The following is a 26,442-nucleotide window of genomic DNA, read 5'->3' as shown; positions in this document are numbered from 1 at the left end:
TCTGGGAGGTAGTAAAGGACAGGGAAACTTAGAACACTACAGTCCATGGGGTCACAGATTTTAGACACAACGACTGAACAAGAAAGTTAGAAATAGAGAGGAATTAACTCAGCTTGATGATCATCTATATAATAAACCAACAATTAAAATCAGATTCATATCACGGATACTTTTCCACTAAGATAAGAAACCAGGCAAAAATGTCATCTACCACTCATATTCAACATAGTATTTTATTTTCTAGCCAGTGTAGCACTAAGGCAAGAAAAGGAAATAAAAATGCATACAGATCAAAGAGTAGAATTAAAATTCTCCTTGTTTGTAGAGAACACCATTATTTATGCAGAAAAACCTATAAAATAAGCAAATGGAATAAAAAGAAAGCTCTACAATAAGTGAGTTTAGCATGTTTGCAAGATAGAAGAGGAGCAAACAGAAATCAACAGTAACAATGAATATGCAGAAATTAAAATTAAAACACAATACCATTTATAATCACTCCAAAGATTTTCCAAAGAAAATCCCAAATTGAATAAATTGCATAATAGTAAAATGTGCACAAGGTGTCTTCTGTATCATATGCTGAAAATTGCAAAATGCCAAAGACTACATAAATGAAGATATCATGTTCCTGAATTGGAATGCTTAACATAGTAAACTGTCAATTCCTCCCAAATTCTTCTGTAAGTTTAATACATTGTCTATAAAAAATTCAGAAAGATATTTTATAGACATAAACAAGTTTATTCCAAACTTTCTATGGGAAGACACAGGCTCTTAATTAGTTAAAACAGTCTTGACAAAGAAGTTACTTTTCTCTCTTTGATATCAATGCTGGCCATATAGCACCTTTGTTTGTAATTGGCATGGGAGGAGGGGCATGAACAAAAAGAGTCTCTGCTTACATGAATAAAGTCCAATTCTTCATCACAAGTCATATCTTAAAGTAACTTTAGAAGAAATGTCTAACGATCATTAAATTGGTCTCCATGCTTTTATCAAAATAGAGTATAAACTGTATCAGACATTGGGAATCAATTTACACTCATTCTGAACCCAACAGATAAGTCTTGGTATCTTTTAAAGCTCTATTTCTGCTAATTTTTTAAGCACAGATGTTAATTAAATTATACAATTATGATGCTCAGATAAATACATTATAATGTATACATGAAATGATAAGTTATTATTAAAAGTCAAAAAATGGGGAGAATAGAGAGTTATCACATAGCATTAGTGAACCTAACTATTTGCTGATGTCAAAATGTAGGTCAATATCTTAATTACTCCATTACTATCCCAGGGGAGTTTTTTTTTCCTCTGGTCTAAGATCTAACATAATGAGGATCAATGAAGTCAATACGTTAAAATTGGTGACTATTTAGCTGGCTTTGATAACAATGCTGGTGTTATATGTATCTTTAACACATTTGTATAGCCCCAATATTTAGCACATGTAAAGTCTGTAAATCACCTATCATTTTCAAGGAACATGACAGCACAAGCAATACATATTTTCCTTTATGTGAGGTTTCCTAAAATAGTTCTTCTTAAGATGGGGTTTGAGATAAAATGTTTTATTTCTTCTCCTTGGAGTCTCATTAAACTATAAGAAGTATTTAAAAAATTGAAATATTTTGCAAATTAAAGATGGTAAGTTTTGCTCCCAACAGAAAAGATATTTCAGTAAGCTCCTCAAAGACAAATTAGGAATGAAACAATGATGAGTAAAATAGAAGGACAAAAGAAACTATATATTTAAACATGTGTGGAAGGGAATAGGCATGCAGGATTTTGCCATGTCTTGCATTATTTCCTCAAAAGCTTAGGAGTCAAAAATGCCAAGTATAATGGAGACTGGGGATGAGATTTAATTCTAAAACATAAAGGTAAGTGGACAAATTATAGAAAAAGTACGTCTCCAAGCAGAACTCTCAACAGCCAGTCATTCTCCTCTCTGAATAAACGTGCACATTCTTGGAAAAATTAGGTGTAATTTTTTTTTAGGAAAAAATTAAGATGTCTGAGACAACTAACACAGGGAGATAGTGATGAAATTAGCTCAAACTCTCATCATCTGTCTCAATGTTCTGAAGACAATGGTAGGGATTTCTGTACCTTCATTCTAAAAGGTGGAAAGCAATTACAGCCTATCTAGAGTTAGCAAGAGTAGGAATAATCATCAGTATTATACATATTTAAAAAAGACAACTTAGGGAGGAACAATGTAATTAATGAAAAAGTATGGGAAAAGGGGAAAAGGAGGTAGGGTCATTAAACAAGTAGACCCTCATATTCTATAGCAGGAAATCAAGATAAAGTCTGCTGCTGCTGCTGCTAAGTTGCTTCAGTCGTGTCCAACTCTGTGTGACCCCATAGATGGCAGCCTACCAGGCTCCGCCGTCCCTGGGATTCTCCAGGCAAGAACACTGGAGTGAGTTGCCATTTCCTTCTCCAATGTATGAAAGTGAAAAGTGAAAGTGAAGTTGCTCAGTCGTGTCCAACCCTCAGTGACCCCATGGACTGCAGCCTTCCAGGCTCCTCCATCCATGGGATTTTCCAGGCAAGAGTACTGGAGTTGGGTGCCATTGCCTTATCCAAAGATAAAGTCTAGTCATGTTAAGATAAAAGAACTAAAATATCACAGGTTGTTTTTTTTATCTGTAAGAAAAGCTGCGAGAAGGAAGTGGAAGGGGAAAAGAGGAATATCGGTTTTGTGATAGCTGTTTGTACCATTTGCTTTTTTTCCCTATCTGCATGTATTATATGTATCAGTACAAATAAAGATGTTTGAAACATATACATAGAGAAAAAAATACTTGATCTCATTTATCAATATATTTTAAAAGAGAAATTATTCCAGACCATGAGATTTAGCATTTATATGTTACATTAAAATGATCATTATTTCACAGATGTCTATTATTAAAACAAAGCAACCATTTCTAACACAAAGATTCTTGCCATTTTATTCAAGGTATCCTCATGTATCACTAGTAAAATGAAGCTAAAGACAAGTGGCTCTAAAAGATACTTAATTTAGGATCATTTTGGTAGCTTGAAAAATGGATATCAGAGTTCTATTTTCAGATTTTCTGACTTATTCAATTGGATGCACAGGCTGGACTTGAGGATCTTTAAAAACTTCCCATGTAATTCTAACATTCAAAGAAGGTTGAAAACTAAGGTATCTACCTTGTGAATATTTGTCTCCTGGTAATATATACCCAATCAAAACCTTTGTTTTTAATGTATTAACCCAAATGTAGCATTTTATCTTTATTCTTGTTATTTTCACATTGTTTACAGACACTGAGAGAAATGCAGCTGCAAAATGCAGAATGGAAATAACTTCTATGCAAATTAACAGCTCTCTAGAGAGCGTCTTTAGTCCCCACAGCTGCACTGTACTGATGCTCCACCCCCCAAACATAAATATTTACTTAGTGTTATTGGTGCTGATAATTGATGTGTAATTAGGTATTATTTTACCCTTCCTCATCTCAATGTTTATAAAAATAGTAATAAAACTGAAAAATGTTCATAGTCAATTTAATTCAATGGAATAATAATAACAGGGTTCAAAGAACAACAGCAGCAGTGCCTGGAGAAGAAAGAAAGCGTAAGGCCATAACATAAGTCATATTTAAGAGGGAAATGTAATTTCAATTGAAATATATATGTCTCTCTTACAGCACTTCCTCTCTGCATAGCATCCTCTTACTTTAATTAAAAGTAGTTTATATTGCCTTGAATACTACAGATGTATTTAATAGTTCTCATAATTTTGAAATAACAATAGAAGGAACCCATGCATGCAAAGGAGCTAATGAACTGAACAAGCAATTACTGAGCATACACGATGTTCCAGAACAAGTTTATGAACCACTATTTTTAGCTTTACACACACACACACACACACACACACACATGCACATATGCATTAATACAACATACATACACAAAGTTGGATATTGAAATAAATTCAGAAAAAGAAAGAGCGGCCTGCAATTTTTCTGAGTCTCTATTTTAAAATAAGATGAATGATATGTGACATACTAGGTAAAATAACATACTGAAGTAAAACAAAAATCAAACATATGAAACTTTTCCACACAGTTAAGAATTATATTAAACTATATGCTGGGCCGGAGAAGGCAATGGCACGCCACTCCAGTACTCTTGCCTGGAAAATCCCATGGGCAGAGGAGCCTGGTAGGCTGTAGTCCATGGGGTCGCTAAGAGTCGGACACCACTGAGCGACTTCCCTTTCACTTTTCACTTTCATGCATTGGAGAAGGAAATGGCAACCCACTCCAGTGTTCTTGCCTGGAGAATCCCAGGGACAGGGGAGCCTGGTGGGCTTCTGTCTATGGGGTCGCACAGAGTCGGACACTACTGAAGCGATTTAGCAGCAGCATATGCTGGGCATGTGTCAGTGTATCTTTTAGGGAACCCCATCTTATGGCAAAACTAATACAATATTGTAAAGTAATTAACCTCCAATTAAAATAAATAAATTAATATTTAAAAAAATTGATATCCCATTATAAGACTTTGGTAGAAGATAATGTGGCCTCAATTATAGAAACTTCCGGAATGAGACTCTGCATCTTACCCACTTGGGCAGTTAGACTACTGACAGTTGACTTAGGCTGAAGCAACATATGCTTTCTTGTCTGGACCTTTGAAATGTGACTAGTTGATACAAAGACCAAAGAATAGATTTGCTACTATTTGTAGCTATGTTATCAAGAACAGTGGCAGAAGTGTCACTGGCAATCTTCTGACTTAATCATTTCTGGGGTATCAACCTGGCTGCATTTATAGCTACTCAACCTCTCTTGGTTCCTGCTTTATTCCAACACTGACTCACTGGCCTCTCTGCCAATTCCATAATCTAGCCAATATCCATCTGTAAAGTTACTTTTATGCTGAAGTTAGTCATATTCTGTTGCAGTCAAGAAGGTGACTTACTAAATCATGCCTACGAGTGCAACACCCCCCTCACACCTCCACACATACAAATAACGTGAACAGTAACAAATTATTATGATGCTTTAAACAAAGGGAAAGAGAGCTGGGATTGATCCTCTCAGTTTTCATAAACTTCTTTACATATTAGAGTCAAACTTTTAGATCCACAGTGTTTAACGTCATTCCGTCTGCCTATAATTTTATGTGACCTTTACAGACTCATTGTTGTTGAGTCACTCAGTCATGTCTGACTCTTTGTGACCCCACGGACTGCAGAATGCCAGGCCTTCCTTCACCATCTCCCGGAGCTTGCTCAAACTCATGTCCATTGAATTGGTGATATCATCCAACCATCTCATCTTCTGTCCTTCCCTTCTCCTGTCTTCTATCTTTCCCAGCATCAGGGTCTTTTCCAAGGAGTTGGCTCTTCACATCAGGTGGCCAAAGTATTCGAGCTTCAGTTTTAGCATCAGTCCTTCCAATGAATATTCAGGGTTGATTTCTTTTAGAATTGACTGGTTTGATCTCCTTGCGGTTCAAGGGGCTCTCAAAAGTCTTCTCCAAAATTACAGACTTGTACATTTGTATATATTATGCACATAATGCTAGATTCCCTACCTATTATTCTGTCCATCCAATATTGGAGCCAAAACTACAAGTAGCTATTTAAATTAATAAAACAAACATTCAGAACCTTAATTGCAATAGCTGAAACTCAAATATTCAAATATCGATTAAAAGGAAGCTAGTTGGTTGCTTTTTTTTTTTTCTGAAACAAACTTATTTTTTTGTGGCCAGTAGCTTCCAATGGAGAAGGCAATGGCAACCCACTGCAGTACTCTTGCCTGGAAAATCCCATGGACGGAGGAGCCTGGTAGGCTGCAGTCCATGGGGTTGTGAAGAGTGGAACTCGACTGAGCAACTTCACTTTCACTTTTCCTTTTCATGCATTGGAAAAGGAAATGGCAACCCGATCCAGTGTTCGTGCCTGGAGAATCCCAGGGATGGGGGAGCCTGGTGGGCTGCCCTCTCTGGGTTTGCCCAGAGTCGGACACAAATGAAGCAACTTAGCAGCAGCAGCAGCAGTAACTTCCAAAATGGCAGTGCAGATATAAAACAAGACTATAATTACAGAAAGTTCTACTAGAAAGCTCTGGTCTAAACACGTAATGATAATTCAATTTTCCCCATGGTTAAATCAGAAATCTAGACTTCAGTTATTCAACACAGGTTGACTATCATTAATGCAGCATGTGCTTGAACAGGAGTCCAATAAGACTCAAAGAAAGTATGCCTTTACCATAAAATTACTATTTTACTTTATATTTATATATATATTTTGTTTGTTAACCAATGAGTTTTTGTTTTTTTTTTTCCCCAACAACAAGACTCTCATTGTTTGAGAAACTAGTATCTATATATGGGAGTTTTTAAAGGACAGACCCTTAAATGTGGATTTGAAAAATCTGTGGGCACTTGAAACCATCTAGCTGCAAGCAAAGAAATTCCTTTTTTATTTTTATTTTTTTATAACAGAACATAGAAACAGATTGAACTGTTGCCTACAAATGTTGGGACTTGGGCTTCACATGCTTTCTGAGTTTGCAGCTGTAGGCAATTGGCTAGGATCCTAATCGCACCATTTGTATCACTGATTGTTTACTTGCCTGGAGTCTGTTCTACTCCTCAGGTATGAAGTTAGTAAATCACTTCCCATTAAACTAGCTTCATATAGTTTCCTTCAACAGCCAGCAGGATATTACCAACCAATACAAACATTGTGTCAATCACTAGGCAGATGAGAACAGTTCAGGATGAGCAGCATATAGAGGAACATCTAAATTTTTAGATGCTATGGATTACTAATTGTTAGCAGGCAACAATTCGGAGAAGGCAATGGCATCCCACTCCAGTACTTTTGTCTGGAAAATCCCATGGATGGAGGAGCCTGGGAGGCTGCAGTCCATGGGGCCGCTAAGAGTCGGACACGACTGAGCGAATTCCCTTTCACTTTTCACTTTCATGCATTGGAGAAGGAAATGGCAACCCACTCCAGTGTTCTTGCCTGGAGAATCCCAGGGACGGCCGAGCCTGGTGGGCTGCCGTCTGTGGGGTCACACAGAGTCAGACACGACTGAAGTGACGCAGCAGAAGCAGCAGGCAACAATTAGAAGGGCTGAGGAGGATGAATAGTTCCATTACAAATAAGTGAAGATGCCATAGTGTTAAAAACTGTGAGTTGCTCAGTCATGTCTGACTCTTTGTTACCCCATAGACTAGAGCCTGCCAGACTCCTCTATCCATAGCATTTTTCAGGCAAGAATACTGGACTGGGTTGCCATTTCCTTCTCCAGGGGATCTTCTTGACCCAGGGATCGAATCCAGGTCTCCTTCATTGCAGGCAGATATTTACCATCTGAGCCTCCAAGGAAACCCCTCAAAGACTCCACAGATTCATATTCAATCACAGCCCCCTCTATCACTATTCAGTCCTCTTGAACATGAGTCAAGTTGCTGTAAATAGTAAGGCTCTTCAGAGAAAATGGTGGCTCAGACGGCAAAGAATCTACCAGCAATGTGTGAGACCTGGGTTCGATCCCTAGGTCGGGAAGATCCCCTGGAGAAGGGAATGGCTACCCACTCCAGTATACTTGCCTGGAGAATTCCATGAACAGAGGAGCCTGACAGGCTACAGTCGATGGGGTTGCAAAGAGTGGGACACAACTGAGTCACTTCAGTTTCTCTTCCACTTTTCAGAGAAAATAGCTTCCTGGGTAAAACAAATAGCTGTAGAAAATATAAGTCCCAATTTTAAAATATTTTATTGTTACCATTTTCTTTTTAAAGCCACTTTACTGAGGTATGATTAAACACAGAACACTATACATATTTATACATGTATATAGATCGATGAGTTTGGCGATGAGTATACAACCATCACAAATCTATGCCATAAACATAAATATAAACATCACCTCTAAAAGTTTTATCCTGCCCTCTCTTGTTGTTATTTGTGACAAGAACACAACATAAACTCTACCCTCTTAGCAATCTTTTAAGTATACAATACAGTGCTATTGTATTCTCACTCATGCTTCAAATTTTGTTGATCACTTGCTCCTTGAGATTTTCTCCTTATTTATCAACTCTGATTCCATTTCTATTCTATTAAGTCCTTTGTTGAATTTCACTTGCCAACTCTTTACACAGACCTAGTTTTCTCTTTTCCATTATAACTTTTCTGCACTACAGATTTATATTCTGAGCCAGGAGTCAATGTACATTTCTCTAAATTTTTATCCATGGCTTCAATCACCAATAGCCTACATCCTTTCCCCAGCTCTGCATCTCTCCATAATTTCCCACCTGCATGGCCACAAAGCACCCAGGATATAGACTCTCCAAACCTAGCTCCATCACCCTCACTTCCAGATATGTTTCTCCTCCTTTACTTGCTAGAATGCATGTGAAGTAGCTACAGTCATGTCCGACTCTTTGCAGCCCTATGGACTATAGCCCACCAGGCTCCTCTGACCATGGCATTCTCTGGGTAAGAATACTGGAGTGGCTTTCCATGCCCTTCTCCAGGGGTCTTCCCAACGGAGGGATCAAACCTGTGTCTCTAATGTCTCCTGCATTGGCAAGCAGGCTCTTTACCACTAGCACCACCTGGAAAGGCCCTCTCTAGAATCCCTCCACAATTTAAGGAGCCTGCTCAACATCTTCAAATGGCCCTTTCTCACCCTCAATGGACCCAAAATCTTGTCAATTCTATATTATAAAGTTTTTAAAAAGTTTTAATCTATTTACTCCCTTCAATTCTTTTGAAATTTACAAGTTCAAGTCTAGATTTGTGCAATGGTTCATTGCACATTTGTGCAATGTCCTCTCTGCCTTTGAACTTGTTCTTTATGTCTCATGTCACTTCACATTTGAAAATCCTTCAATTCATTCCCAAACACCTGGAGGTAAACTATATTCTCCTGTGAGTCTCATACAAAGACTGGTCCTCAGTGGCCAGTCATACTGTCTGGCTTCATCCCCAGTCCCACTTTTCAGCATGTGATCTGTTCTCCAGCTGCTGCATTTATATGTTATTAATTATTACTTAGATTCTTTTGATATGGCATTCCTGCCATTCCAGAGCAGGTCTGTCTTAACCAATGTGCTTTACCTGTCTCATTTTCTATTGCTAGAAACAGATTAGTTCAAGCTCTCACTCTTCTGAGGAGCCTTCTTTAAACTGATATGAGTCAAGTATATTTCTCCTCCCCTAGAACCATCATCCCCTATGTTTAGCACTTCTATAGCATCACTAGCACTGTGATGCTATCACTTGTTCTCAAAACCACCTCCTTTTCTTGCCTTCATTAATTATGGAGATTGTATATTTCATTAGTATAATCTCCACATCCAGCACAATATATGACATGCTGTTAGTTTCTCTTAACAGTTGAATTTATGTTGAAACAGTAACTTTCAAAGTGAAACAGGATTCTTGCAATCATCTTATTCATTCACTTCTTTGATGTGCATAATAAAGCCTTGTTCTGAAAGTCTGGGAGAGGGAGAGGGTCGGAAGATTTGGGAGAATGGCATTGAAACATGTAAAATATCATGTATGAAACGAGATGCCAGTCCAGGTTCAATGCACGATACTGGATGCGAAAAAAAGAAAGTCTGGATTTACTCAGGTCAAAAGATAATATAGTATAAAAATCAAGGCTACCTGTCCAATGTTCCCTCCCCTGTTTCCTGTTACTTATATATATATATGTTACAAGTATTTCTCAGCTGATATGGTTCATAAGTATAAGATCCCTTAAATCATTATGGAACAGGAAATAAGCCAACTATTACCCTCTTTTTTTATAATGTATTAGCTGCTTTACAGAAACTAACATACTTCTGATTGTTGTGAAATTCTTCCCTGAGATTCTGTTGCTCATAAAGAAGAGTGATTGTGTGTGTGTTAGTTGCTCAGTCCTGTCCAACTCTTTGCAACCACGTGGACTATAGCCCACCAGGCTCCTCTGTCCATGGGATTTTCCAGGCCAGAATACTGGAGTGGGTAGCCTTTCCCTTCTCCAAGGGATCTCCCCATCCCAGGGACTGATCCAGGTCTCCCACCTTGCAAGTGGATTCTTTACCAGCTGAGCCACAAGGGAAGCCCAGAAGAGTGATTGCTTAGCAATAAAATGTCAAATATATTGATGCCACATCCTTTTCTTCTTAAAATCAACAATGTCTTCACATTTCTCTAAATATGAAGTCCACAGCTATTTACCCCAGAGCCACTGTAATATCTATGTCTTATTGTGCCTAATCTCATCTCTCTACTTCTCATGCCCTAAATTGGAGTTACCGAGTCTTTCTTGGAAGAAGAATGCAGTCAAACATGCTGCTGCTGCTAAATCGCTTCAGTCGTGTCCGACTCTGTGCGACCCCATAGACGGCAGCCCACCAGGCTCCCCCGTCCCTGGGATTCTCCAGGCAAGAACACTGGAGTGGGTTGCCATTTCCTTCTCCAATGCATGAAAGTGAAAAGTGAAAGGGAAGTCGCTCAGTCGTGTCCGACTCTTCACGACCCCATGTACTGCAGCCTACCAGACTCCTCTGCTCATGGGATTTTCCAGGCAAGAGTACTAGAGTGGGTTGCCATTGCATGCAGATTGCTTCAAATCTCAAGAGCTTTATATGTGTTACTCCTTCACCATGGACATTGCCCCAAGCTCAAAAGTCACATACAAGCATATGTGATGGTCAATTTGGTGGAATTAGTCCTGATTTATTTTTAGATACTGGCCTGTTCTTCCTCAGAGAGTTCTTTTCTCACCCCCAATCTAGGTTTAACACTACACCCAAGTACAACATTCTTTAATAATCCTCATCACACTTTATAGCTGAATATTTATTTGTATGACTGTTGCCTTAATGTCAATGTCTCCCAAAATACCTGTGTCATTCACCACAATATAAACAATGCCTAACACAGTGACCAGAACTGAGGAGGTATTTGATAAATTTTGAATGAATATGACCTAGTCTTCAGCCTTTGTCAAAATAAACACAGCTGACAAATATCATATGATATTGCTTGTATATGGAAAAAAGGGTACCCATGAACTTAACAAAACAGAGTCACAGATGTAGAAAATAAAGTTATGGTTACTGGTGGTAAGTAAGGGGATAAATTTGAAGATTGGGATTAACATATACACACTACTATACATAAATTGGGGCTTCCCTCATATTTCAGTTGGTAATACATAAATTAGATAACTAATAAGGACCTACTATACAGCACAGAGGTCTCTAATACTCTGATAGCCTTTAAGAGAGAAGAATTTATAAAAGAGTATGTATAACTGATTCATTTTGCTGTATACCTGAAACTAACACAATATTGCAAATCAACTATTCTACACTAAATATTAAAAAAAAATTAAAATAAAGCTGTGGTTATATATAATGAAAACCAAAGAGAAGACTATGATAAGTTACTATATTTTAATGATTTATATTTTATATTATTTTTTATTGTAGAATAGGACTGCATACAGTATACCTTTCTAATGTCTATAAATATAGTGACAAATAAGCTATTTAGAGGAAACAAATAATCCTAGAGGAAAAAAAAATTGATGATATTTCACTGTGTGATTATTATAACAAATGCCTGGTGTTTTCTTTATGAAATTTAGAAAAAGTAAAAACTGGATGTATTTGAAGACCCTCTAGGCTTAACTTCCAACTAAATGCTTTTATTATGTGAAGTGTGATGCAATTAAATGTTCACTGGATTAAAACAAATCAATAAAATTATGGAACAGATTTACTGAATAATACCTATGTTGAAAATGATTCATTTTCTTAGGGCCAATATGTGTTGAAAGAAAACAGTCCATAATTAATTATGAACTGCGATAGATTTTTCAGAATGTATATATTTTTTTCATATTTTGGAGAATATTTAGATTTTTATTTCTACCTCTGCATGAAAATATTGAATCATGGTAAAAGAATACTATTATATTATAGAAAATATATTAACAAAATTATCTAATCCAAAGCTTGTTTTGTGTAAAGAAAAACCTGCAGTAAGATATGACCATAAAAATGGCAGACAAAGTTAATAAAGACATCTCTTACTATAAACAATTGTAAGTGTAAAGTGCAATATAATAAAAAACATTCACTGTAATTCACTAAATGGTAATTCAGTGAAAGGTAATTTACTGGAGAAAGGAAGGAAGAGATATTCACCAGGAAAGTTATTTCCAACTGGCAGATAGTCAGATGACTTTGGGGGAAATTAAACTGGATACAGGCCATGAGCACCAAGATTAAATTTTCCATCTCCTGAAGATTAGAAACTATGACTTTCAGTCCCATCAAGGTATACAATTAGAAAGGAGATGTCTGAACAAAGCAAGACTACTTGAAAACAAACTCTATGAAATGAAAATTGGACTATCTATCCACTAGCTTAAAAAAAGTAGCAAAGAAGCTTGTGGCTGGTTAACAGCTCTTGGTAGAAAAAAACTATCCCTATGATAAACTGAAATTCAAACTAGCAGACTAGAAGAAAGGTATCAGTTCAGTTCAGTTCAGTCGCTCAGTCTTGTCTGACTCTTTGAGACCCCATGAAGCACAGCATGCCAAGCCTCTCTGTACATACCAGATTTATTTTTGTGCTGCTAGTGTTCTTTCATTGTTGTTTTCATTAAAAAGTATGGATTTGAATCAATAGTTAAAAATTAAAATTTAATATATATTTAACTGAATCACTTCTGTAAACCTGAAATTAACATGATGTTATAAATCAAATATACTTTACTTAACAAAAAGAAAACAAATTAAAAACAAAAATAAAATGTATTAAGATTTATGAAACCAATGGGTTGTCAGCAAACAAAAAAATAAATGACTCTCTATGGATGTCCCTCAAGCTATATTTTAGAGGAATTCCATCAAAATCCTCATTCCCACTTATCACATACTATTGAAGACAAGTGAATATAAAATTTTTAAAGGCATACTAGGATCAAATTTCCATGACAGTGGATAGAAAAAAGAAATGGCAAATTAACCAAGCAGAAATGAATAACACAATTTGATCAAGATTTTTAAACAGTTGGTTTGCAATACTTAAATATTTAAGAAAAGAAACTGGTCAAAATAAAAAAGGTATATATAAAAAGGAGAAAAGGAATCAATGTAAAGCAAAAATTTTAAAATGTGTTCAACCTAATATTCATATTTAAGTCAAGTGGTTGTTGCTCAGTCATGTTCGACTCTTTGCAACCCCATGGACTGCAGCCTGCCAGGCTCCTCTGTCCATGGAATTCTCCAGGAAAGAATATTAAAGTGGGTTTCCGCTCCCTTCTCCAGGGGATCTTCCCAATCCAGAGATCGAACCTGGATCTCCTGCATGGCAGGCAGATTCTCTACCATCTGAGCCACAATTTAAATCAAAAAATATATTAATACTCAACATCAATAACCTCAGATATGCAGATGAGACCACCCTTGTGGCAGAAAGTAAAGAGAAACTAAAAGGCTTCTTGATGAAAGTGAAAGAGGAGAGTGAAAAAGTTGGCTTAAAGCTCAACATTCAGAAAACTAAGATCATGGCATCTGGTCCCATCACTTCATGGGAGATATATGGGGAAACAGTGCAAACAGTGTCAGACTTTATTTTTGGGGGGCTCCAAAATCACTGCAGATGGTGATTGCAGCCATGAAATTAAAAGACGCTTACTCCTTGGAAGGAAAGTTATGACCAACCTACATAGCATATTCAAAAGCAGAGACATTACCTGGCTAACAAAGGTCCGTCTAGCCAAGGTTATGGTTTTTCCAGTAGTAATGTATGGATGTGAGAGTTGGACTGTGAAGAAAGCTGAGCGCCGAATAATTAATGCTTTTGAACTGTGGTGTTGGAGAAGACTCTTGAGAGTCCCTTGGACTGCAAGGAGATCCAACCAGTCCATTCTGAAGGAGATCAGTCCTGGGTGTTCTTTGGAAGTAATGATGCTAAAGCTGAAACTCCAATACTTTGGCCACCTCATGCAAAGAGTTAACTCATTGGAAAAGACCCTGATGCTGGGAGGGATTGGGGGCAAGAGGAGAAGGGGACAACAGAGGATGAGATGGCTGAATGGCATCACTGACTCAATGGACGTGGGTTTGAGTGAACTCCGGGAGTTGGTGGTGGACAGGGAGGCCTGGCATGCTGCGATTCATGGGGTCACAAAGAGTCGGACATGACTGAGCAACTGAACTGAACTGAACTGATTCAACTTAGTTGAAGAAAGTATTAGAATCCTAAAAGTGAATCTCAGAAAAATTATACCAGATATAAGTTTCAGAATAAAACAATAAATGAGGGAGAAGAAAATTCAAAGAAATAATAGATGCTGTATTTCTATAAAGTATAAATATCCTAATAACTACAAAAATATATTGATTTCAGTCTATTATGGGTTGAATTTTAAACCAATAAAATTCGCATGTTGATGTTCTAACACCAGTACATTATTTGAGATAGAGTCTTTATAGAGGACTAATGTCCTAAAGAAAAAAGGAAATCTGGACACAGATACTCATATAGTGAGAATGCCATGTGAATGTGAAGACAGCAATCTACGAGCCAGGAAGGATGGCTTGGTAAAGATCCTTCCATCATAAAAATCAAGTCCTCATTATAACTTCCAGAGAAGGCAATGGCAACCCACTCCAGTACTCTTGCCTGGAATATCCCATGGTCAGAGGAACCCAATAGGCTGCAGTCCATGGGGTCGCCAAGAGTCGGAAATGACTGAGCGACTTCACTTGCACGCATTGGAGAAGGAAATGGCAACCCAGTCCAGTGTTCTTGCCTGGAGAATCCCAGGGACAGAGGAGCCTGGTGGGCTGCCATCTATGGGGTTGCACAGAGTCAGACACGACTGAAGTGACTTAGCAGCAGCAGCAGCAGCATTATAACTTTCAGAGACCCTTGGCCATTCTGCCTTTGTGGGCCTTTTTCTTTTTTCAACTAAAATGATAAATTCTATTTGCAATTGTATTGATATAAAGACTAATATAGACAATTATATTCATGTTCATATTTTATTCTGATTTGAAAGCACATTAAGACATTTTCCTGAACTCTTTCAGTATTTGCGGCCATAATGATTATGCCATCTTAAACTAATAGACATTGTAGCAGAGGTGAAAAATATGTCTATACATTGCCAAATGCCCCTGAGGGTTAAAGTCACTTTCAGTTTAGCACCACTGATACACTCAAGAACAAATACACACACATTAACATACAGGTGGTTATGTTTGTATAGCAATACCAAGTATACATGGTGAACAAATTCATAGATTGTGCCCATAGTACCGCTTTATACTGATGATGTTTAAAAATTTTCCAACACAGCACTAAGAAACACTATATATTTTGAGTGCTAATGCTATTAATGTCAACATTTTTAGATAGTTCAAACATACTGTCACTTTTCTCTAAAACTAAAGTGAAACTTAGTGAAATCTGATTTCTTTTAAAAAAGATATAACAGGTTCTATATCACTACAAATTAAATGAAGTATATGCCAAATCAAATTTCTCTTTTGTGCACCCAATTTCTTTTAGGACTGGACCTAAATAGTTAAGTTTCCAGGATGACTATTGAGAAATTTCTATATCCATATGCACCTGCACACCATGAGTTAATTTCATATGACATCATGTCATCACACTGTCACTTGTACAAAATTAAAATGTCATGTTTTCATACAAGAAGTTTTCCATTTTAAAGAAGTTATGGTTAAAAAAAAAACTTTCATAAAATCATCATCTTGAAAATAAGATGACAATCGGAAGCTTTTCTTGCTGTTCATTTAATTTTTAATTCAGAGTTCATGCTGACATTAAAGCTATCTTTTTTTTTTTTCTTTTTTGAAAAAGGAATGGGAATCTTCCCATTTCCTTTTACATGATTTATTCTCTCTTGAACCTCAAAATCATTTATTTAATTTGAAGTTATAGTACTTCATATTAAAAGAGATTTGAAGGCTCTCTTTTTAAAGACAGAAAAAATAGAGAATAATGGAAGTAATGGTGATGATGAGAGGGGAATTTCATGCACTATATACTAGAAACTGATTTTCATTAAAGAATTAGATATCTTACAACTTGTTCTTTGGCACTGCCATAACTAATCCCCCTTCCCATGAAGAGATCACTTAACTGTTTCAAGCATTGTTGGTTTCCATTATTTGAGGAATTTGACAAGATGATTTCTTAATTCCTTTATGCCACCAGAATTCTTTTCTTACTCTCTATATGCTTGCTGTGGTTGTTTTTGTTTTGTTTTGTTTTAATAAAGCAAGTTTAGAATAATTGCCTAGAGTCTACAGTTTACTCACACATATTGCCATTGTTTAGTCAGTAAGTTGTGTCAGACTTTTTGCAACCCCATGGACTGTAGCCCACCAGGCACCTCCGTCCATGGGATTTCCCAGGCAAAAATGCTGGAGTGGGTTGCCATTTGCTTCTCCAGGAGATCTTCCTGACCCAGGGATCAAACTTTTGTCTCCTGCATTGGCTGGTGGATTCTTTACCACTGACTCACACACATAGGACATGGGAAAAGAGGGGAGTTAGAGGTAGAATTTTAGTAACTAAACTCTTTATGGAAGCAAGCAATAGTTTCTACATGATACAGTTTTTAATCTGGAAAAAAAAATCCTAACAGTCATAAGAACATACACTATAAGATGAAGAGAAGTGAATATGGGGAATGTAATACATTTGTTCATCCTGAAAAAAGTCTAGTCTCATTAACTTTTATTATCAAAGATATGTTTAATGTTAATAAGGCCCAAATCCTAATGCTATATTGTTAACAGACTAGATATCTTAGCCTAAAACATGCTAATACAGAGAAACAGTTTTTGGTCTTACCTTTAATTTGATTTGATTCTATTCTGTTCTATCATATGTTTTATTCTAGTCTTTCTTTTTAACTACCAGATAATACAATATAGATAATATACACTTAAAGATACACTGAAGTAAACATAACGTCTTTTATCTCTCATGTAAGAGTTTTGGTCAGTTAAACAAGTCATCTTTCCTATTTTTGAAGTGAAAATTTTCTTATTACACATATGATACATATTTTTTATATATTTATGGAGCAGGACACCTAGCTAATCACAGCAATTACCACTTTAAATACATGAAGCTCACTGTCAGTGGTTGTACAGTAAGAAACATTATTTCCAATATGTATCCTTAGTTAAATTCTAAAAGTTACACATATTTAAATAGTCCTAGAATATACCAGGAAGAGTCAGTATACTTTCAACTACAACCTGCACACTAATGTATTCTATTGGTAAATATGAGACATATATGCAATACAGTCAATAGCTAATGATCAAACTATGATATCATACATATTCTAAATTATAGCTTTTGATCTCCAAAGCAAACAATTCTACTTTTACACAATGTTTTTTTATTCCATAAGCAACATTTTTTAAAATATGTGATAAACTGTAGGTATTAAGACATGAAGAATGCATTTTTAATCTCCTGGCACGAATTCTGAACACCAATATTTCAAATTTCAAAAAAATTCAAATCAAATAAAAGTGTTGTTTCAATTAAAAGAATGCAAAAAATGATTAAAATAATACATTTCTATAAAGCCAAACTTATAAACAAAGTCAAAGAGTAAATTGCAACTGTGAAAAAATTATTGGTAATATTGCTGGCAAAGATTTATTGCATCTATTATGTAATTATTGACTAGTACTGATAAGTTTAAAAGAGTAACAAAATGGCCTAAAGAGTCAGTTAGTAAAAAAAGGAATATTCATATCCCCTCAACTACAAAAATGTGATCAATTTCATTCATAATAAGACAAAAATATACTGAGAATACATAGAGATGCAATTTTTCACCTACTTACAAAATCCCAGGTCTTACAATCCCATTTGTTGGCATTGCTATAGAGAAATATATATTCTTACACATCACTGACAGAGGTGTGAAGTGCACTACCACCTATGGAGGAGGATAGGTAACATCTACCCAAATTAAAGATTTTTTATTTTTGAACCAGAATTCCACTCTGGAAACCTCTTCCTTCAGGGACATCCAAACCTTTGCTGAATGATGTATGTACAAAGACATTCATTACAGTACTGCCTACAATGCAACTAAACAGCAATAACAACAAAAACACCAAGAGCGAATAAACATTCATTAAAACAACCTTGGGAGAGGGCATGCCAGTGAAAGAGGTGAATTAAAGACGTCTGTAAATTCACACTTCCATAAAAGAAATGTTTGATGACAGAGATTTTTGTTTCAATAATTTCAAATAATTATTACAACCATTAACAGGACTACAAAAAGCTATAATTTATAAAACCCTTACCAGTGAATTACCACATTTGAGCATTACAATAGGCACTGAGATAGAGTTCTGTGTAAATGAAGATGAAACAGCCCCATAACCTGCTTCCAGAGTGTTCAGTCTACGAGGTAAGGCAGGAACCTTGAAAAGGGGTTCCAAATATTTTCTGTAAATGGTCATCAGTAAATACTTTAGACTTTGTGGTTCTTAATTTCTTTCACTGGTTCTCAATTTTACCATCGTAGCTTGATAACAGCTACATTCAATACATAAATGTGAATCTAGTTATATTAAAAAAGACATCATGTTTAGAAACTGAATTTGGTTTTGTTATTTCTGTGTATCACCAATAATACTTAATTTTTTCAATAGTTTTTATTATCTATTATGCAAGCAATGTCAGCACAACCACAGACAGTGGTTTAACTGACAATCTAAACTATAAACCAAATTTTATAACACACTTGAATTATAACTATGAAACAGTATTTCTTAGTGTTACATGTAAGGAAATCAAAGACACTCACCAGTTGTAATACAGATAAAAAGAAGCCCTGACTCAGACTCTGCTGTTTACTTAGAAATTCTCATTATCTCATGAAAGCAATGAGTCTACTCTAATGATGGGTGTCATACACAGCCTGCATTTTAGTATGTGTGTGATATTTTATATAAAATTAAATTCTGAGTTATAATGGGATTCATTTAACTCTGTTTAATTTTTGAAAAATAAAAGACAATGATCTATATTATTTATTATATAATTTTTGGAAAAGAGAGAACACTTTTGTTGTAAAGCTATAATTACATTACCATATAGGTTTTTTTCTGGGAAGAAAGGACTTACTTACTAACAAATGTGCTATTATGGCTTCCTGACCCTAAACTTTCAAGTATTTAAAAAGATCTTTAATAAATCAATGAGATCAAATTCAAGATAGATATATATAGATATATATAAATACATAGACACATGCTACACATAATAGTTTTGGTATTTAATCTCCTATAGCTTTTACATTCTGAAAAAAGTATGAATTGTCAATTACACATACCTGTATATATGTATAATTGCATATATTTCAGATGTAGATGCTGTATACATAATATATGTGTATATATATATATATATATATATTATTTACCATTAGAAATTTCCTTAGCCTTATTAAAAAAAAAAAAACTCTTAGTAGTGAGTAATGTGTATTGCCCAGTGTCAATAAAATAAGTTCCCTCATAATAAATCCAATCATTGACTAAGAAAACTGGAAGAAAATTTTAAAAAATATAAAAGAAGTTGGTAAGTGTCAAACAGTTTGGCTTCAACTCTTACAAGAAGTTTCAGATGTTTTGTAATGTGAAATATAGCAACAGATATACAAAATTATAACCCAGAGCTTAAGGATGATGGAAACTAACTTATAATGTAGAAAATATATTAATAACAGAACTGTATTGTATGATTATTATTTTATTTTTGTTGACAAAAATCCTGTGGACATTTCTGTGTCAGAGAAGGGTAAAGGAGATAATTTTCAGATCTTTGGATGTTTTCCCTTCTCATGCTTATAGAAACTGTAATGATTTTATCTTCTACTCAGGATATATGGTTGGCTCATTATTAATGTATTTATATATATATATGTAATAATGTATTTCAGAGAAGGCAATGGCACCCCACTCCAGTACTCTTGCTTGAAAATCCCATGGACGGAGGAGCCTGGTAGGCTGCAGTCCATGGGGTTGCAAAGAGTCGTACATGACTGCACGACTTCACTTCCACTTTTCATTTTCATGCATTGGAGAAGAAAATGGCAACCCACTCCAGTGTTCTTGCCTGGAGAATCCCAGGGATGGGGGAGCCTGGTGGGCTGCCGTCTATGGGGTCGCACAGAGTCAGACACGACTGAAGCGACTCAGCAGCAGCAGCAATAATGTATTTATTTTATTTAAATATAAATTATTTTCTTTAATAAGAATAATGGGGCAGGATCATGTGTATTGTTGGACATTAAAAGTTTTTTTTTTTTTTTTAATTTTCACAATCATGTATGTATGTATATATGTTTGTAGGGGGTGATGTATGAGGGTATGAGGAGAATGAGCCTGTAAAATCAAGTTAGAATTGCTCACAAAGGCAGATGACTATTGAGAAAGGAGATTATGAGTAAAGGGATACAAGTCAGATAGAGAACAAGAGGATCATACCTTAGGGTGTGACCCTTTAATTTGTCTGTTAATACTACAACTAGAATGGACCCCGATTTCTGCAGAACCTTCACAAAGGAACAGTTTCCCGGCCCTCACCACCTCCTGGTGGCTAACAAGCTCTCAACCATATGTTCACTGGTGCCCAAGCCCAGAAAGATTATTTGTGACTAAACTACTGATTGAGATTTCAACTTTTACTAAAACTAGATAAACCATCAAAAACTGAGAAGCTATCTGATCTTTCCCTTCTTCTTTCTAGCAAATTTGATTTTGATTTTTAATTAAACTAAAATGACAAAAAGTAAACATATTTTAATAATATATATATATTTTTTTCCTTTTGGAATACTCCAAAAAAGAAACATTTTTATGTTCCTTCTCCCACCCCCCTCCTTTTCAAGGAGTGAAAGGGTTATAGAAAAAAGATTTTGAAGTTCATAACAAAATAAATTTATAGTAATTCAATATATTATGTTTTTACTTTTAGTATACTTATTTACATTTACTATATGGAATACACCATAGGGAAAACACATAGGATGAAGATAAGGGGCTTTTCTTCTTATTTTGATATACATGTCAGAGAATGATAGAATTTTTCCAGATGGTTTAGTGCTTCATATTCTGACTCCATAGCTCCTGCCTTGTATGGAAAACACAGCTGCAACTCAGTTCCTGTTGGATGAGAGGTGGAACAGATGGCTGTGCTCCTGCACTGCCTACACATTAGGGAAGCACCCTGGCTTTGGATGGAGTACTATTTTTTTTTTTTTTTTTTTAGCACTAACAGTGCTAAAGTGAAAATAAATAGGCAAGCAGGGAGATAGAAGTCACAGAGCCTGGTGATTTGTTTCACATAGTCCAGGTTCAATGCATGATACAGGATGCTCGGGGATGGTGCACTGGGATGACCCAGAGGGATGGTATGGGGAGGAAGGTGGGAGCGGGGTTCAGGATGGGGAACATGTGTACACCCGTGGCGGATTCATGTTGATGTATGGCAAAACCAATACAATATTGTAAAGTAATTAGCCTCCAGTTAAAATAAATAAATAAATATATATATATATATATATATATATATATATATATATATAAAAATAAATAAAGAAGAAGTCATGGAGCCTGTAGTCATGAAGATTCTACTGCTGTACTTGCTTCTTTTCCCATAGGTACTGAACCAACCTGAGTGTGGCTGCTTGCCAGCCATTAGTAATTTATCAGAAGACGGTCTCCCCACTTCCCATGTTCTTCTTTACCCTGGAACCTCAATGACACGTGCTTAAACTGCCCCTTATTACTGAGCACACAATTTCCTAAAGGGTTTGACCAGCCATTAAAATGTCTTGTCTGTATGTCTGAGAGAAAGGAAAGTTAGTGTGAAGTTCCTTATCATTTTAACAGCTTCATTCTTTGGGGATTTTAACAAAACCTGTACATTGAGTATATATTTAATCTATATTTAAAATATATTACTATGTGTATGGAAATTAATTTGGGGGTTTGATAAATATCCATGTGCTTATAAATGCTGACAAATTCAACTACAACCTTTGTAACAATTAAAAACACTATATTAGAAGTCATAGATTTAGCTTTATGTACAACAGCAGTAGATTAAAAAAAAAAATCTGTATAGATCAGTCTTATGGACTCTGTGGGAGAGGGAGAGGGTGGGGAGATTTGGGAGAATAGCATTGAAACATGTATAATATCATGTATGAAACGAGTCGCCAGTCCAGGTTCGATGCACGGTACTGGATGCTTGGGGCTGGTGCACTGGGACGACCCAGGGGGAGGGTAGGGGAGGGAGGAGGGAGGAGGGTTCAGGATGGGGAACGCGGGTATACCTGTGGTGGATTCATTTCGATATTTGGCAAAACTAATACAATATTGTAAAGTTTAAAAATAAAATTAAATTAAAAAAAAAAACACTCAAAAAAAAAAAAATCTGTAAATATCAATGTGCCAAGAAATGACACGGTGAATTCTAATACACCTTCACAGTACTAAAGACAAAATTACTGAATTGTGTGTTTAAAGTGTTTACATTTTACGTGAGAGAAAGAAGGAGTGATACGCTGGTAAAGAAAATTCAGTCTAGTACATACGAACTGATGTTTATGGAGATGTGACATGCTTGGTCACATTCATTTTTTATAATCATTATTTCAAAATGTTCAGAATAAGAAATAACATTCTGTAACATAATTCACTTAAGTTCCATTCTCTTCAAATGCAACTCCAGCTCCACCCTTATCACACCCCACAATTTCCCAGGAGAGAAAAAACAAACAATAAACAAAAACTTACTTTTCCAACATACTGTGGATCTGGTCCCATATGTTCTTCTAAAACAAAGAACTGATTCCAAACCCATCCCCTTTTGGGACGGTGGTGGACTTCGGTTTCGCCTTCGATGTGTTTGGTTTGGTTTCTGGTCCCCCTGATGGAGCCGTGGTGAGTGGTCCCATAACACCTCTGCACAAAGCAGAGACACACCAGGACTGGGCAGATGCAGGAGGTACTCGTAATTTTCATTGTAAGATAACTTTCCAGTTCACAGCCTTCTTGCTTTTCCTTGTCAGCTACAAATGCCTAGTGAGCATTCGAGAGAGAAGCCAAAGCATCTTCTGGAATGACAGTCCGAAGAAAATTGTTTAGCATGTCCATGATTTAACAGCCCATCAGGGAAAGGTCAGGCTACATTTACATCCTGAAACACTTAGAGAACCGAAGCTGTAGTTGTGTGATTCTAAGTCTTCACAGCAGGTGAACAGGGGCAACCATTTTCTACCTGATAGAAAGAGAGAAAATTATATACATTACAAAATATGGCAATTTTAAGTATTTGCTCAGAATACAAATTATACTGTTTTGCAGGGTGATGCTGATAGGCAAAGAATATGTTCAAGTTCTTTTGGAAATAAACACAAACATACACAGTCATGCTTAAGACTGTACATGGTATTTTTACACAGGCATACATATTTGTATTTTAAATCCCAACTTTATATATATATATATGTATTTAATTATTTAAAACAATATAAATGCAGTCCTAGAGAGCTTAAACATTGACCATGAATATGTGCCTTACAAAATGTGACCTATTAGGGACTCCACACTAAGTGCAAATTTTTAATTTGGTTTTTGTGTTTATCTTGCTTTTGTTAGATGTAATACAACTTAATATAGATCAATCACCTATTACATGTGACTCACAGAACTTTATGGAATATTCCCTCAGATTGAAAATATTTCACAAACCATCACAGCAATCAAGCAGGTACTTAAAATCTTTGGTAAGCAAAATAAAAGAAAGAAGATAGCTGAAAAATATGCATGCTATTGAAAGCCACTCCACATCTGGGATAAGATTAGCACAACTGAACAAGTAAGAATATCAATGACTGAATACTAGCTTACTTGGGTTTTAGTAGGCCTGTAGATTAGAATGTGGTCTTCAGCTTCAGATTCAAGCTTAGAATGACACTACACATAATTCTAGCAGCTATGCAAAGAGAGGTACGGAAAAAAAAAGGATGGTGGCAAAAAGAACAGAGTGGGAAATACTTTGCTTTTCAAATAAGGAAAGCTGAGGACTTGAAATTAAAAGGCTTCTCTGGTGGCTCAGATGGTAAAGCATCTGCCTGCAATGCGGGAGACCTGGGTTCGATTCCTGGGTTGGGACGATTCCCTGGAGAAGGAAATGGCAATCCACTCCAGCACTCTTGCCTGGAAAATCCCATGGACAGAAGAGCCTGATAGGCTACAGTTAAAAGGAATGAAATTAAAAGACGCTTGCTCCTTGGAAGAAAAGCTATGACCAACCTAGGCAGCATATTTAAAAGCAGAGACATTACTTTACCAACAAAAGTCCGTCTAGTCAAAGCTATGGTTTTTCCAGTAGTCATGGATGGATGTGACAGTTGGACTATAAAGAAAGCTGAGCACCAAAGAACTGAGGCTTTTGAACTGTGGTGTTGGAGAAGATTCTTGAGGGTCCCCTGGAGTGCAAAGAGATCCAACCAGTCAATCCTACAGGAAACCAGTTCTGAATATTCATTGGAAAGACTGATGCTGAAGCTGAAACTCCAATACGTTAGCCCCCTGATGTGAAGAACCAACTCACTGGAAAAAAACTCTGATGCTTGGAAATATTGAAAGCAGGAGAAGGGGATGACAGAGGATGAGATGGTTGGATGGCATCACTGACACGATGGAAATGAGTTCAAGTAAGCTCTGTGAGTTGGTGATGGACAGGGGAGGCTGGTGCTGCAGTCCATGGGGTTGCAAAGAGTCGGACATGACTGAGCAATGAAATTGAACTGAACTGAGGATTGAACTTTGGTTTTAGTACAACTAGACAATAAAACTTCAGAAACATTTTGGAAAACAAAAGACAGGATTTGGGATGGAAAAGGTTGAGTAAAATTATTAGCTTATTGAAACCACATTAAACTGTGTAGCATGTTTTTCTCTTTTTGTATATATGTGTGTTTCAAGATGTGTTTAGAAAGTGAAAGTGAAGTCTCTTAGTCATGTCCAACTCTTTTCAACCCCATAGACTGTAGTCTACCAGGCTCCTCTGTCCATGGGATTTTCCAGGCAAGAGTACTGGAGAGGGTTGCCATTTCCTTTTCCAGAGGATCTTCCCAACCCAGGGATCGAATCCGGGTCTTCCACATTGTAGGCAGACGCTTTACTGTCTGAGCCATCATGTGTTTAGGAAAAGCAAACTATTTACTCAAGATTACAGCTATTTCATCTAGTAAAAAACATTAGATGTTTCACTTTCTCACTCCATAAAGTTCACCCTTGCAAATCAGAGCAAACCGAAATGTAGATCTAAACGAATTACAAGGTGGTTGACATGAAAATATAAATGATTTAAAAAACTGAGTATAAGTAATCAATCATCACATAATTCTTTTTCTCAATTGGGAAAAATGTTGACACTATGTCAGGGAATGAAAAAAATTACAAGGCCCAGAGCAAGGTGCTTTTTTCTATCAGTATCTCTCCCCATGGGCTTCCCTGGTGGCTCAGATGATAAAATAATCTGCCTAAAGGGAGACCTGGGTTTTATGCCTGGGTTGTGGAGATCCACTAAAGGAGGGCATGGCAAAACACTCTGGTATTTTTGCCTGGAGAATCCCCATGGACAAAGGAGTCTGGTGGGTTACAGACCACAGGGTCACAAAGAGTTAAACACAATTGAGAGACTAAGCACACCTATCTCTTCCCATAATTAGAGTTAATACTTTAACTTATCTTCAGAGTACATCTTGAGAAACACTGGGCTGGAAGAAGCACAAGCTGGAATCAAGATTGCCGGGAGAAATATCAATAACCTCAGATATGCAGATGACACCACCCTTATGGCAGAAACTGAAGAGGAACTCAAAAGCCTCTTGATGAAGGTGAAAGAGGAGAGTGAAAAAGCTGGCTTAAAACTCAACATTCAGAAAACGAAGATCATGGCATCTGGTCCCATCACTTCATGGGAAATGGAGAAAGAGTGGAAACAGTGTCAGACTTTATTTTTCTGGGCTCCAAAATCCCTGCAGATGGTGACTGCAGCCATGAAATTAAAAGACGCTTACTCCGTGGAAGGAAAGTTATGACCAACCTAGATAGAATATTCAAAAGCAGAGACATTACTTTGCCAACAAAGGTCCATCTAGTCAGGGCTATAGTTTTTCCTGTGGTCATGAATGGATGTGAGAGTTGGACTGTGAAGAAAGCTGAGCGCCAAAGAATTGATGCTTTTGAACTGTGGTGTTGGAGAAGACTCTTGAGAGTCCCTTGGACTGCAAGGAGATC

General features: G+C 36.4%; 1 protein-coding gene across 5 annotated transcripts in view; it reads right to left on the bottom strand.

Annotated features, from left to right (window-relative positions):
- Window positions 1-26,442, bottom strand: part of CDH18 (cadherin 18) — a 590,306-nt gene that overhangs the window by 376,056 nt on the left and 187,808 nt on the right. For all 5 annotated transcript variants that reach the window (XM_061393836.1, XM_061393835.1, XM_061393834.1 and 2 more), the window contains exon 2: window positions 22,927-23,410. In XM_061393836.1, coding sequence (XP_061249820.1) covers window positions 22,927-23,154 — 228 coding nt within the window. In that variant the 5' untranslated portion in view covers window positions 23,155-23,410. The remainder of the gene's footprint in view (window positions 1-22,926; window positions 23,411-26,442) is intronic.

Source organism: Bos javanicus, chromosome 20 (genome assembly GCF_032452875.1).
Source record: "Bos javanicus breed banteng chromosome 20, ARS-OSU_banteng_1.0, whole genome shotgun sequence".
NCBI classification, from domain to species: Eukaryota; Metazoa; Chordata; class Mammalia; order Artiodactyla; family Bovidae; genus Bos; species Bos javanicus.
This window is presented reverse-complemented; position numbering and strand designations above follow the sequence as displayed.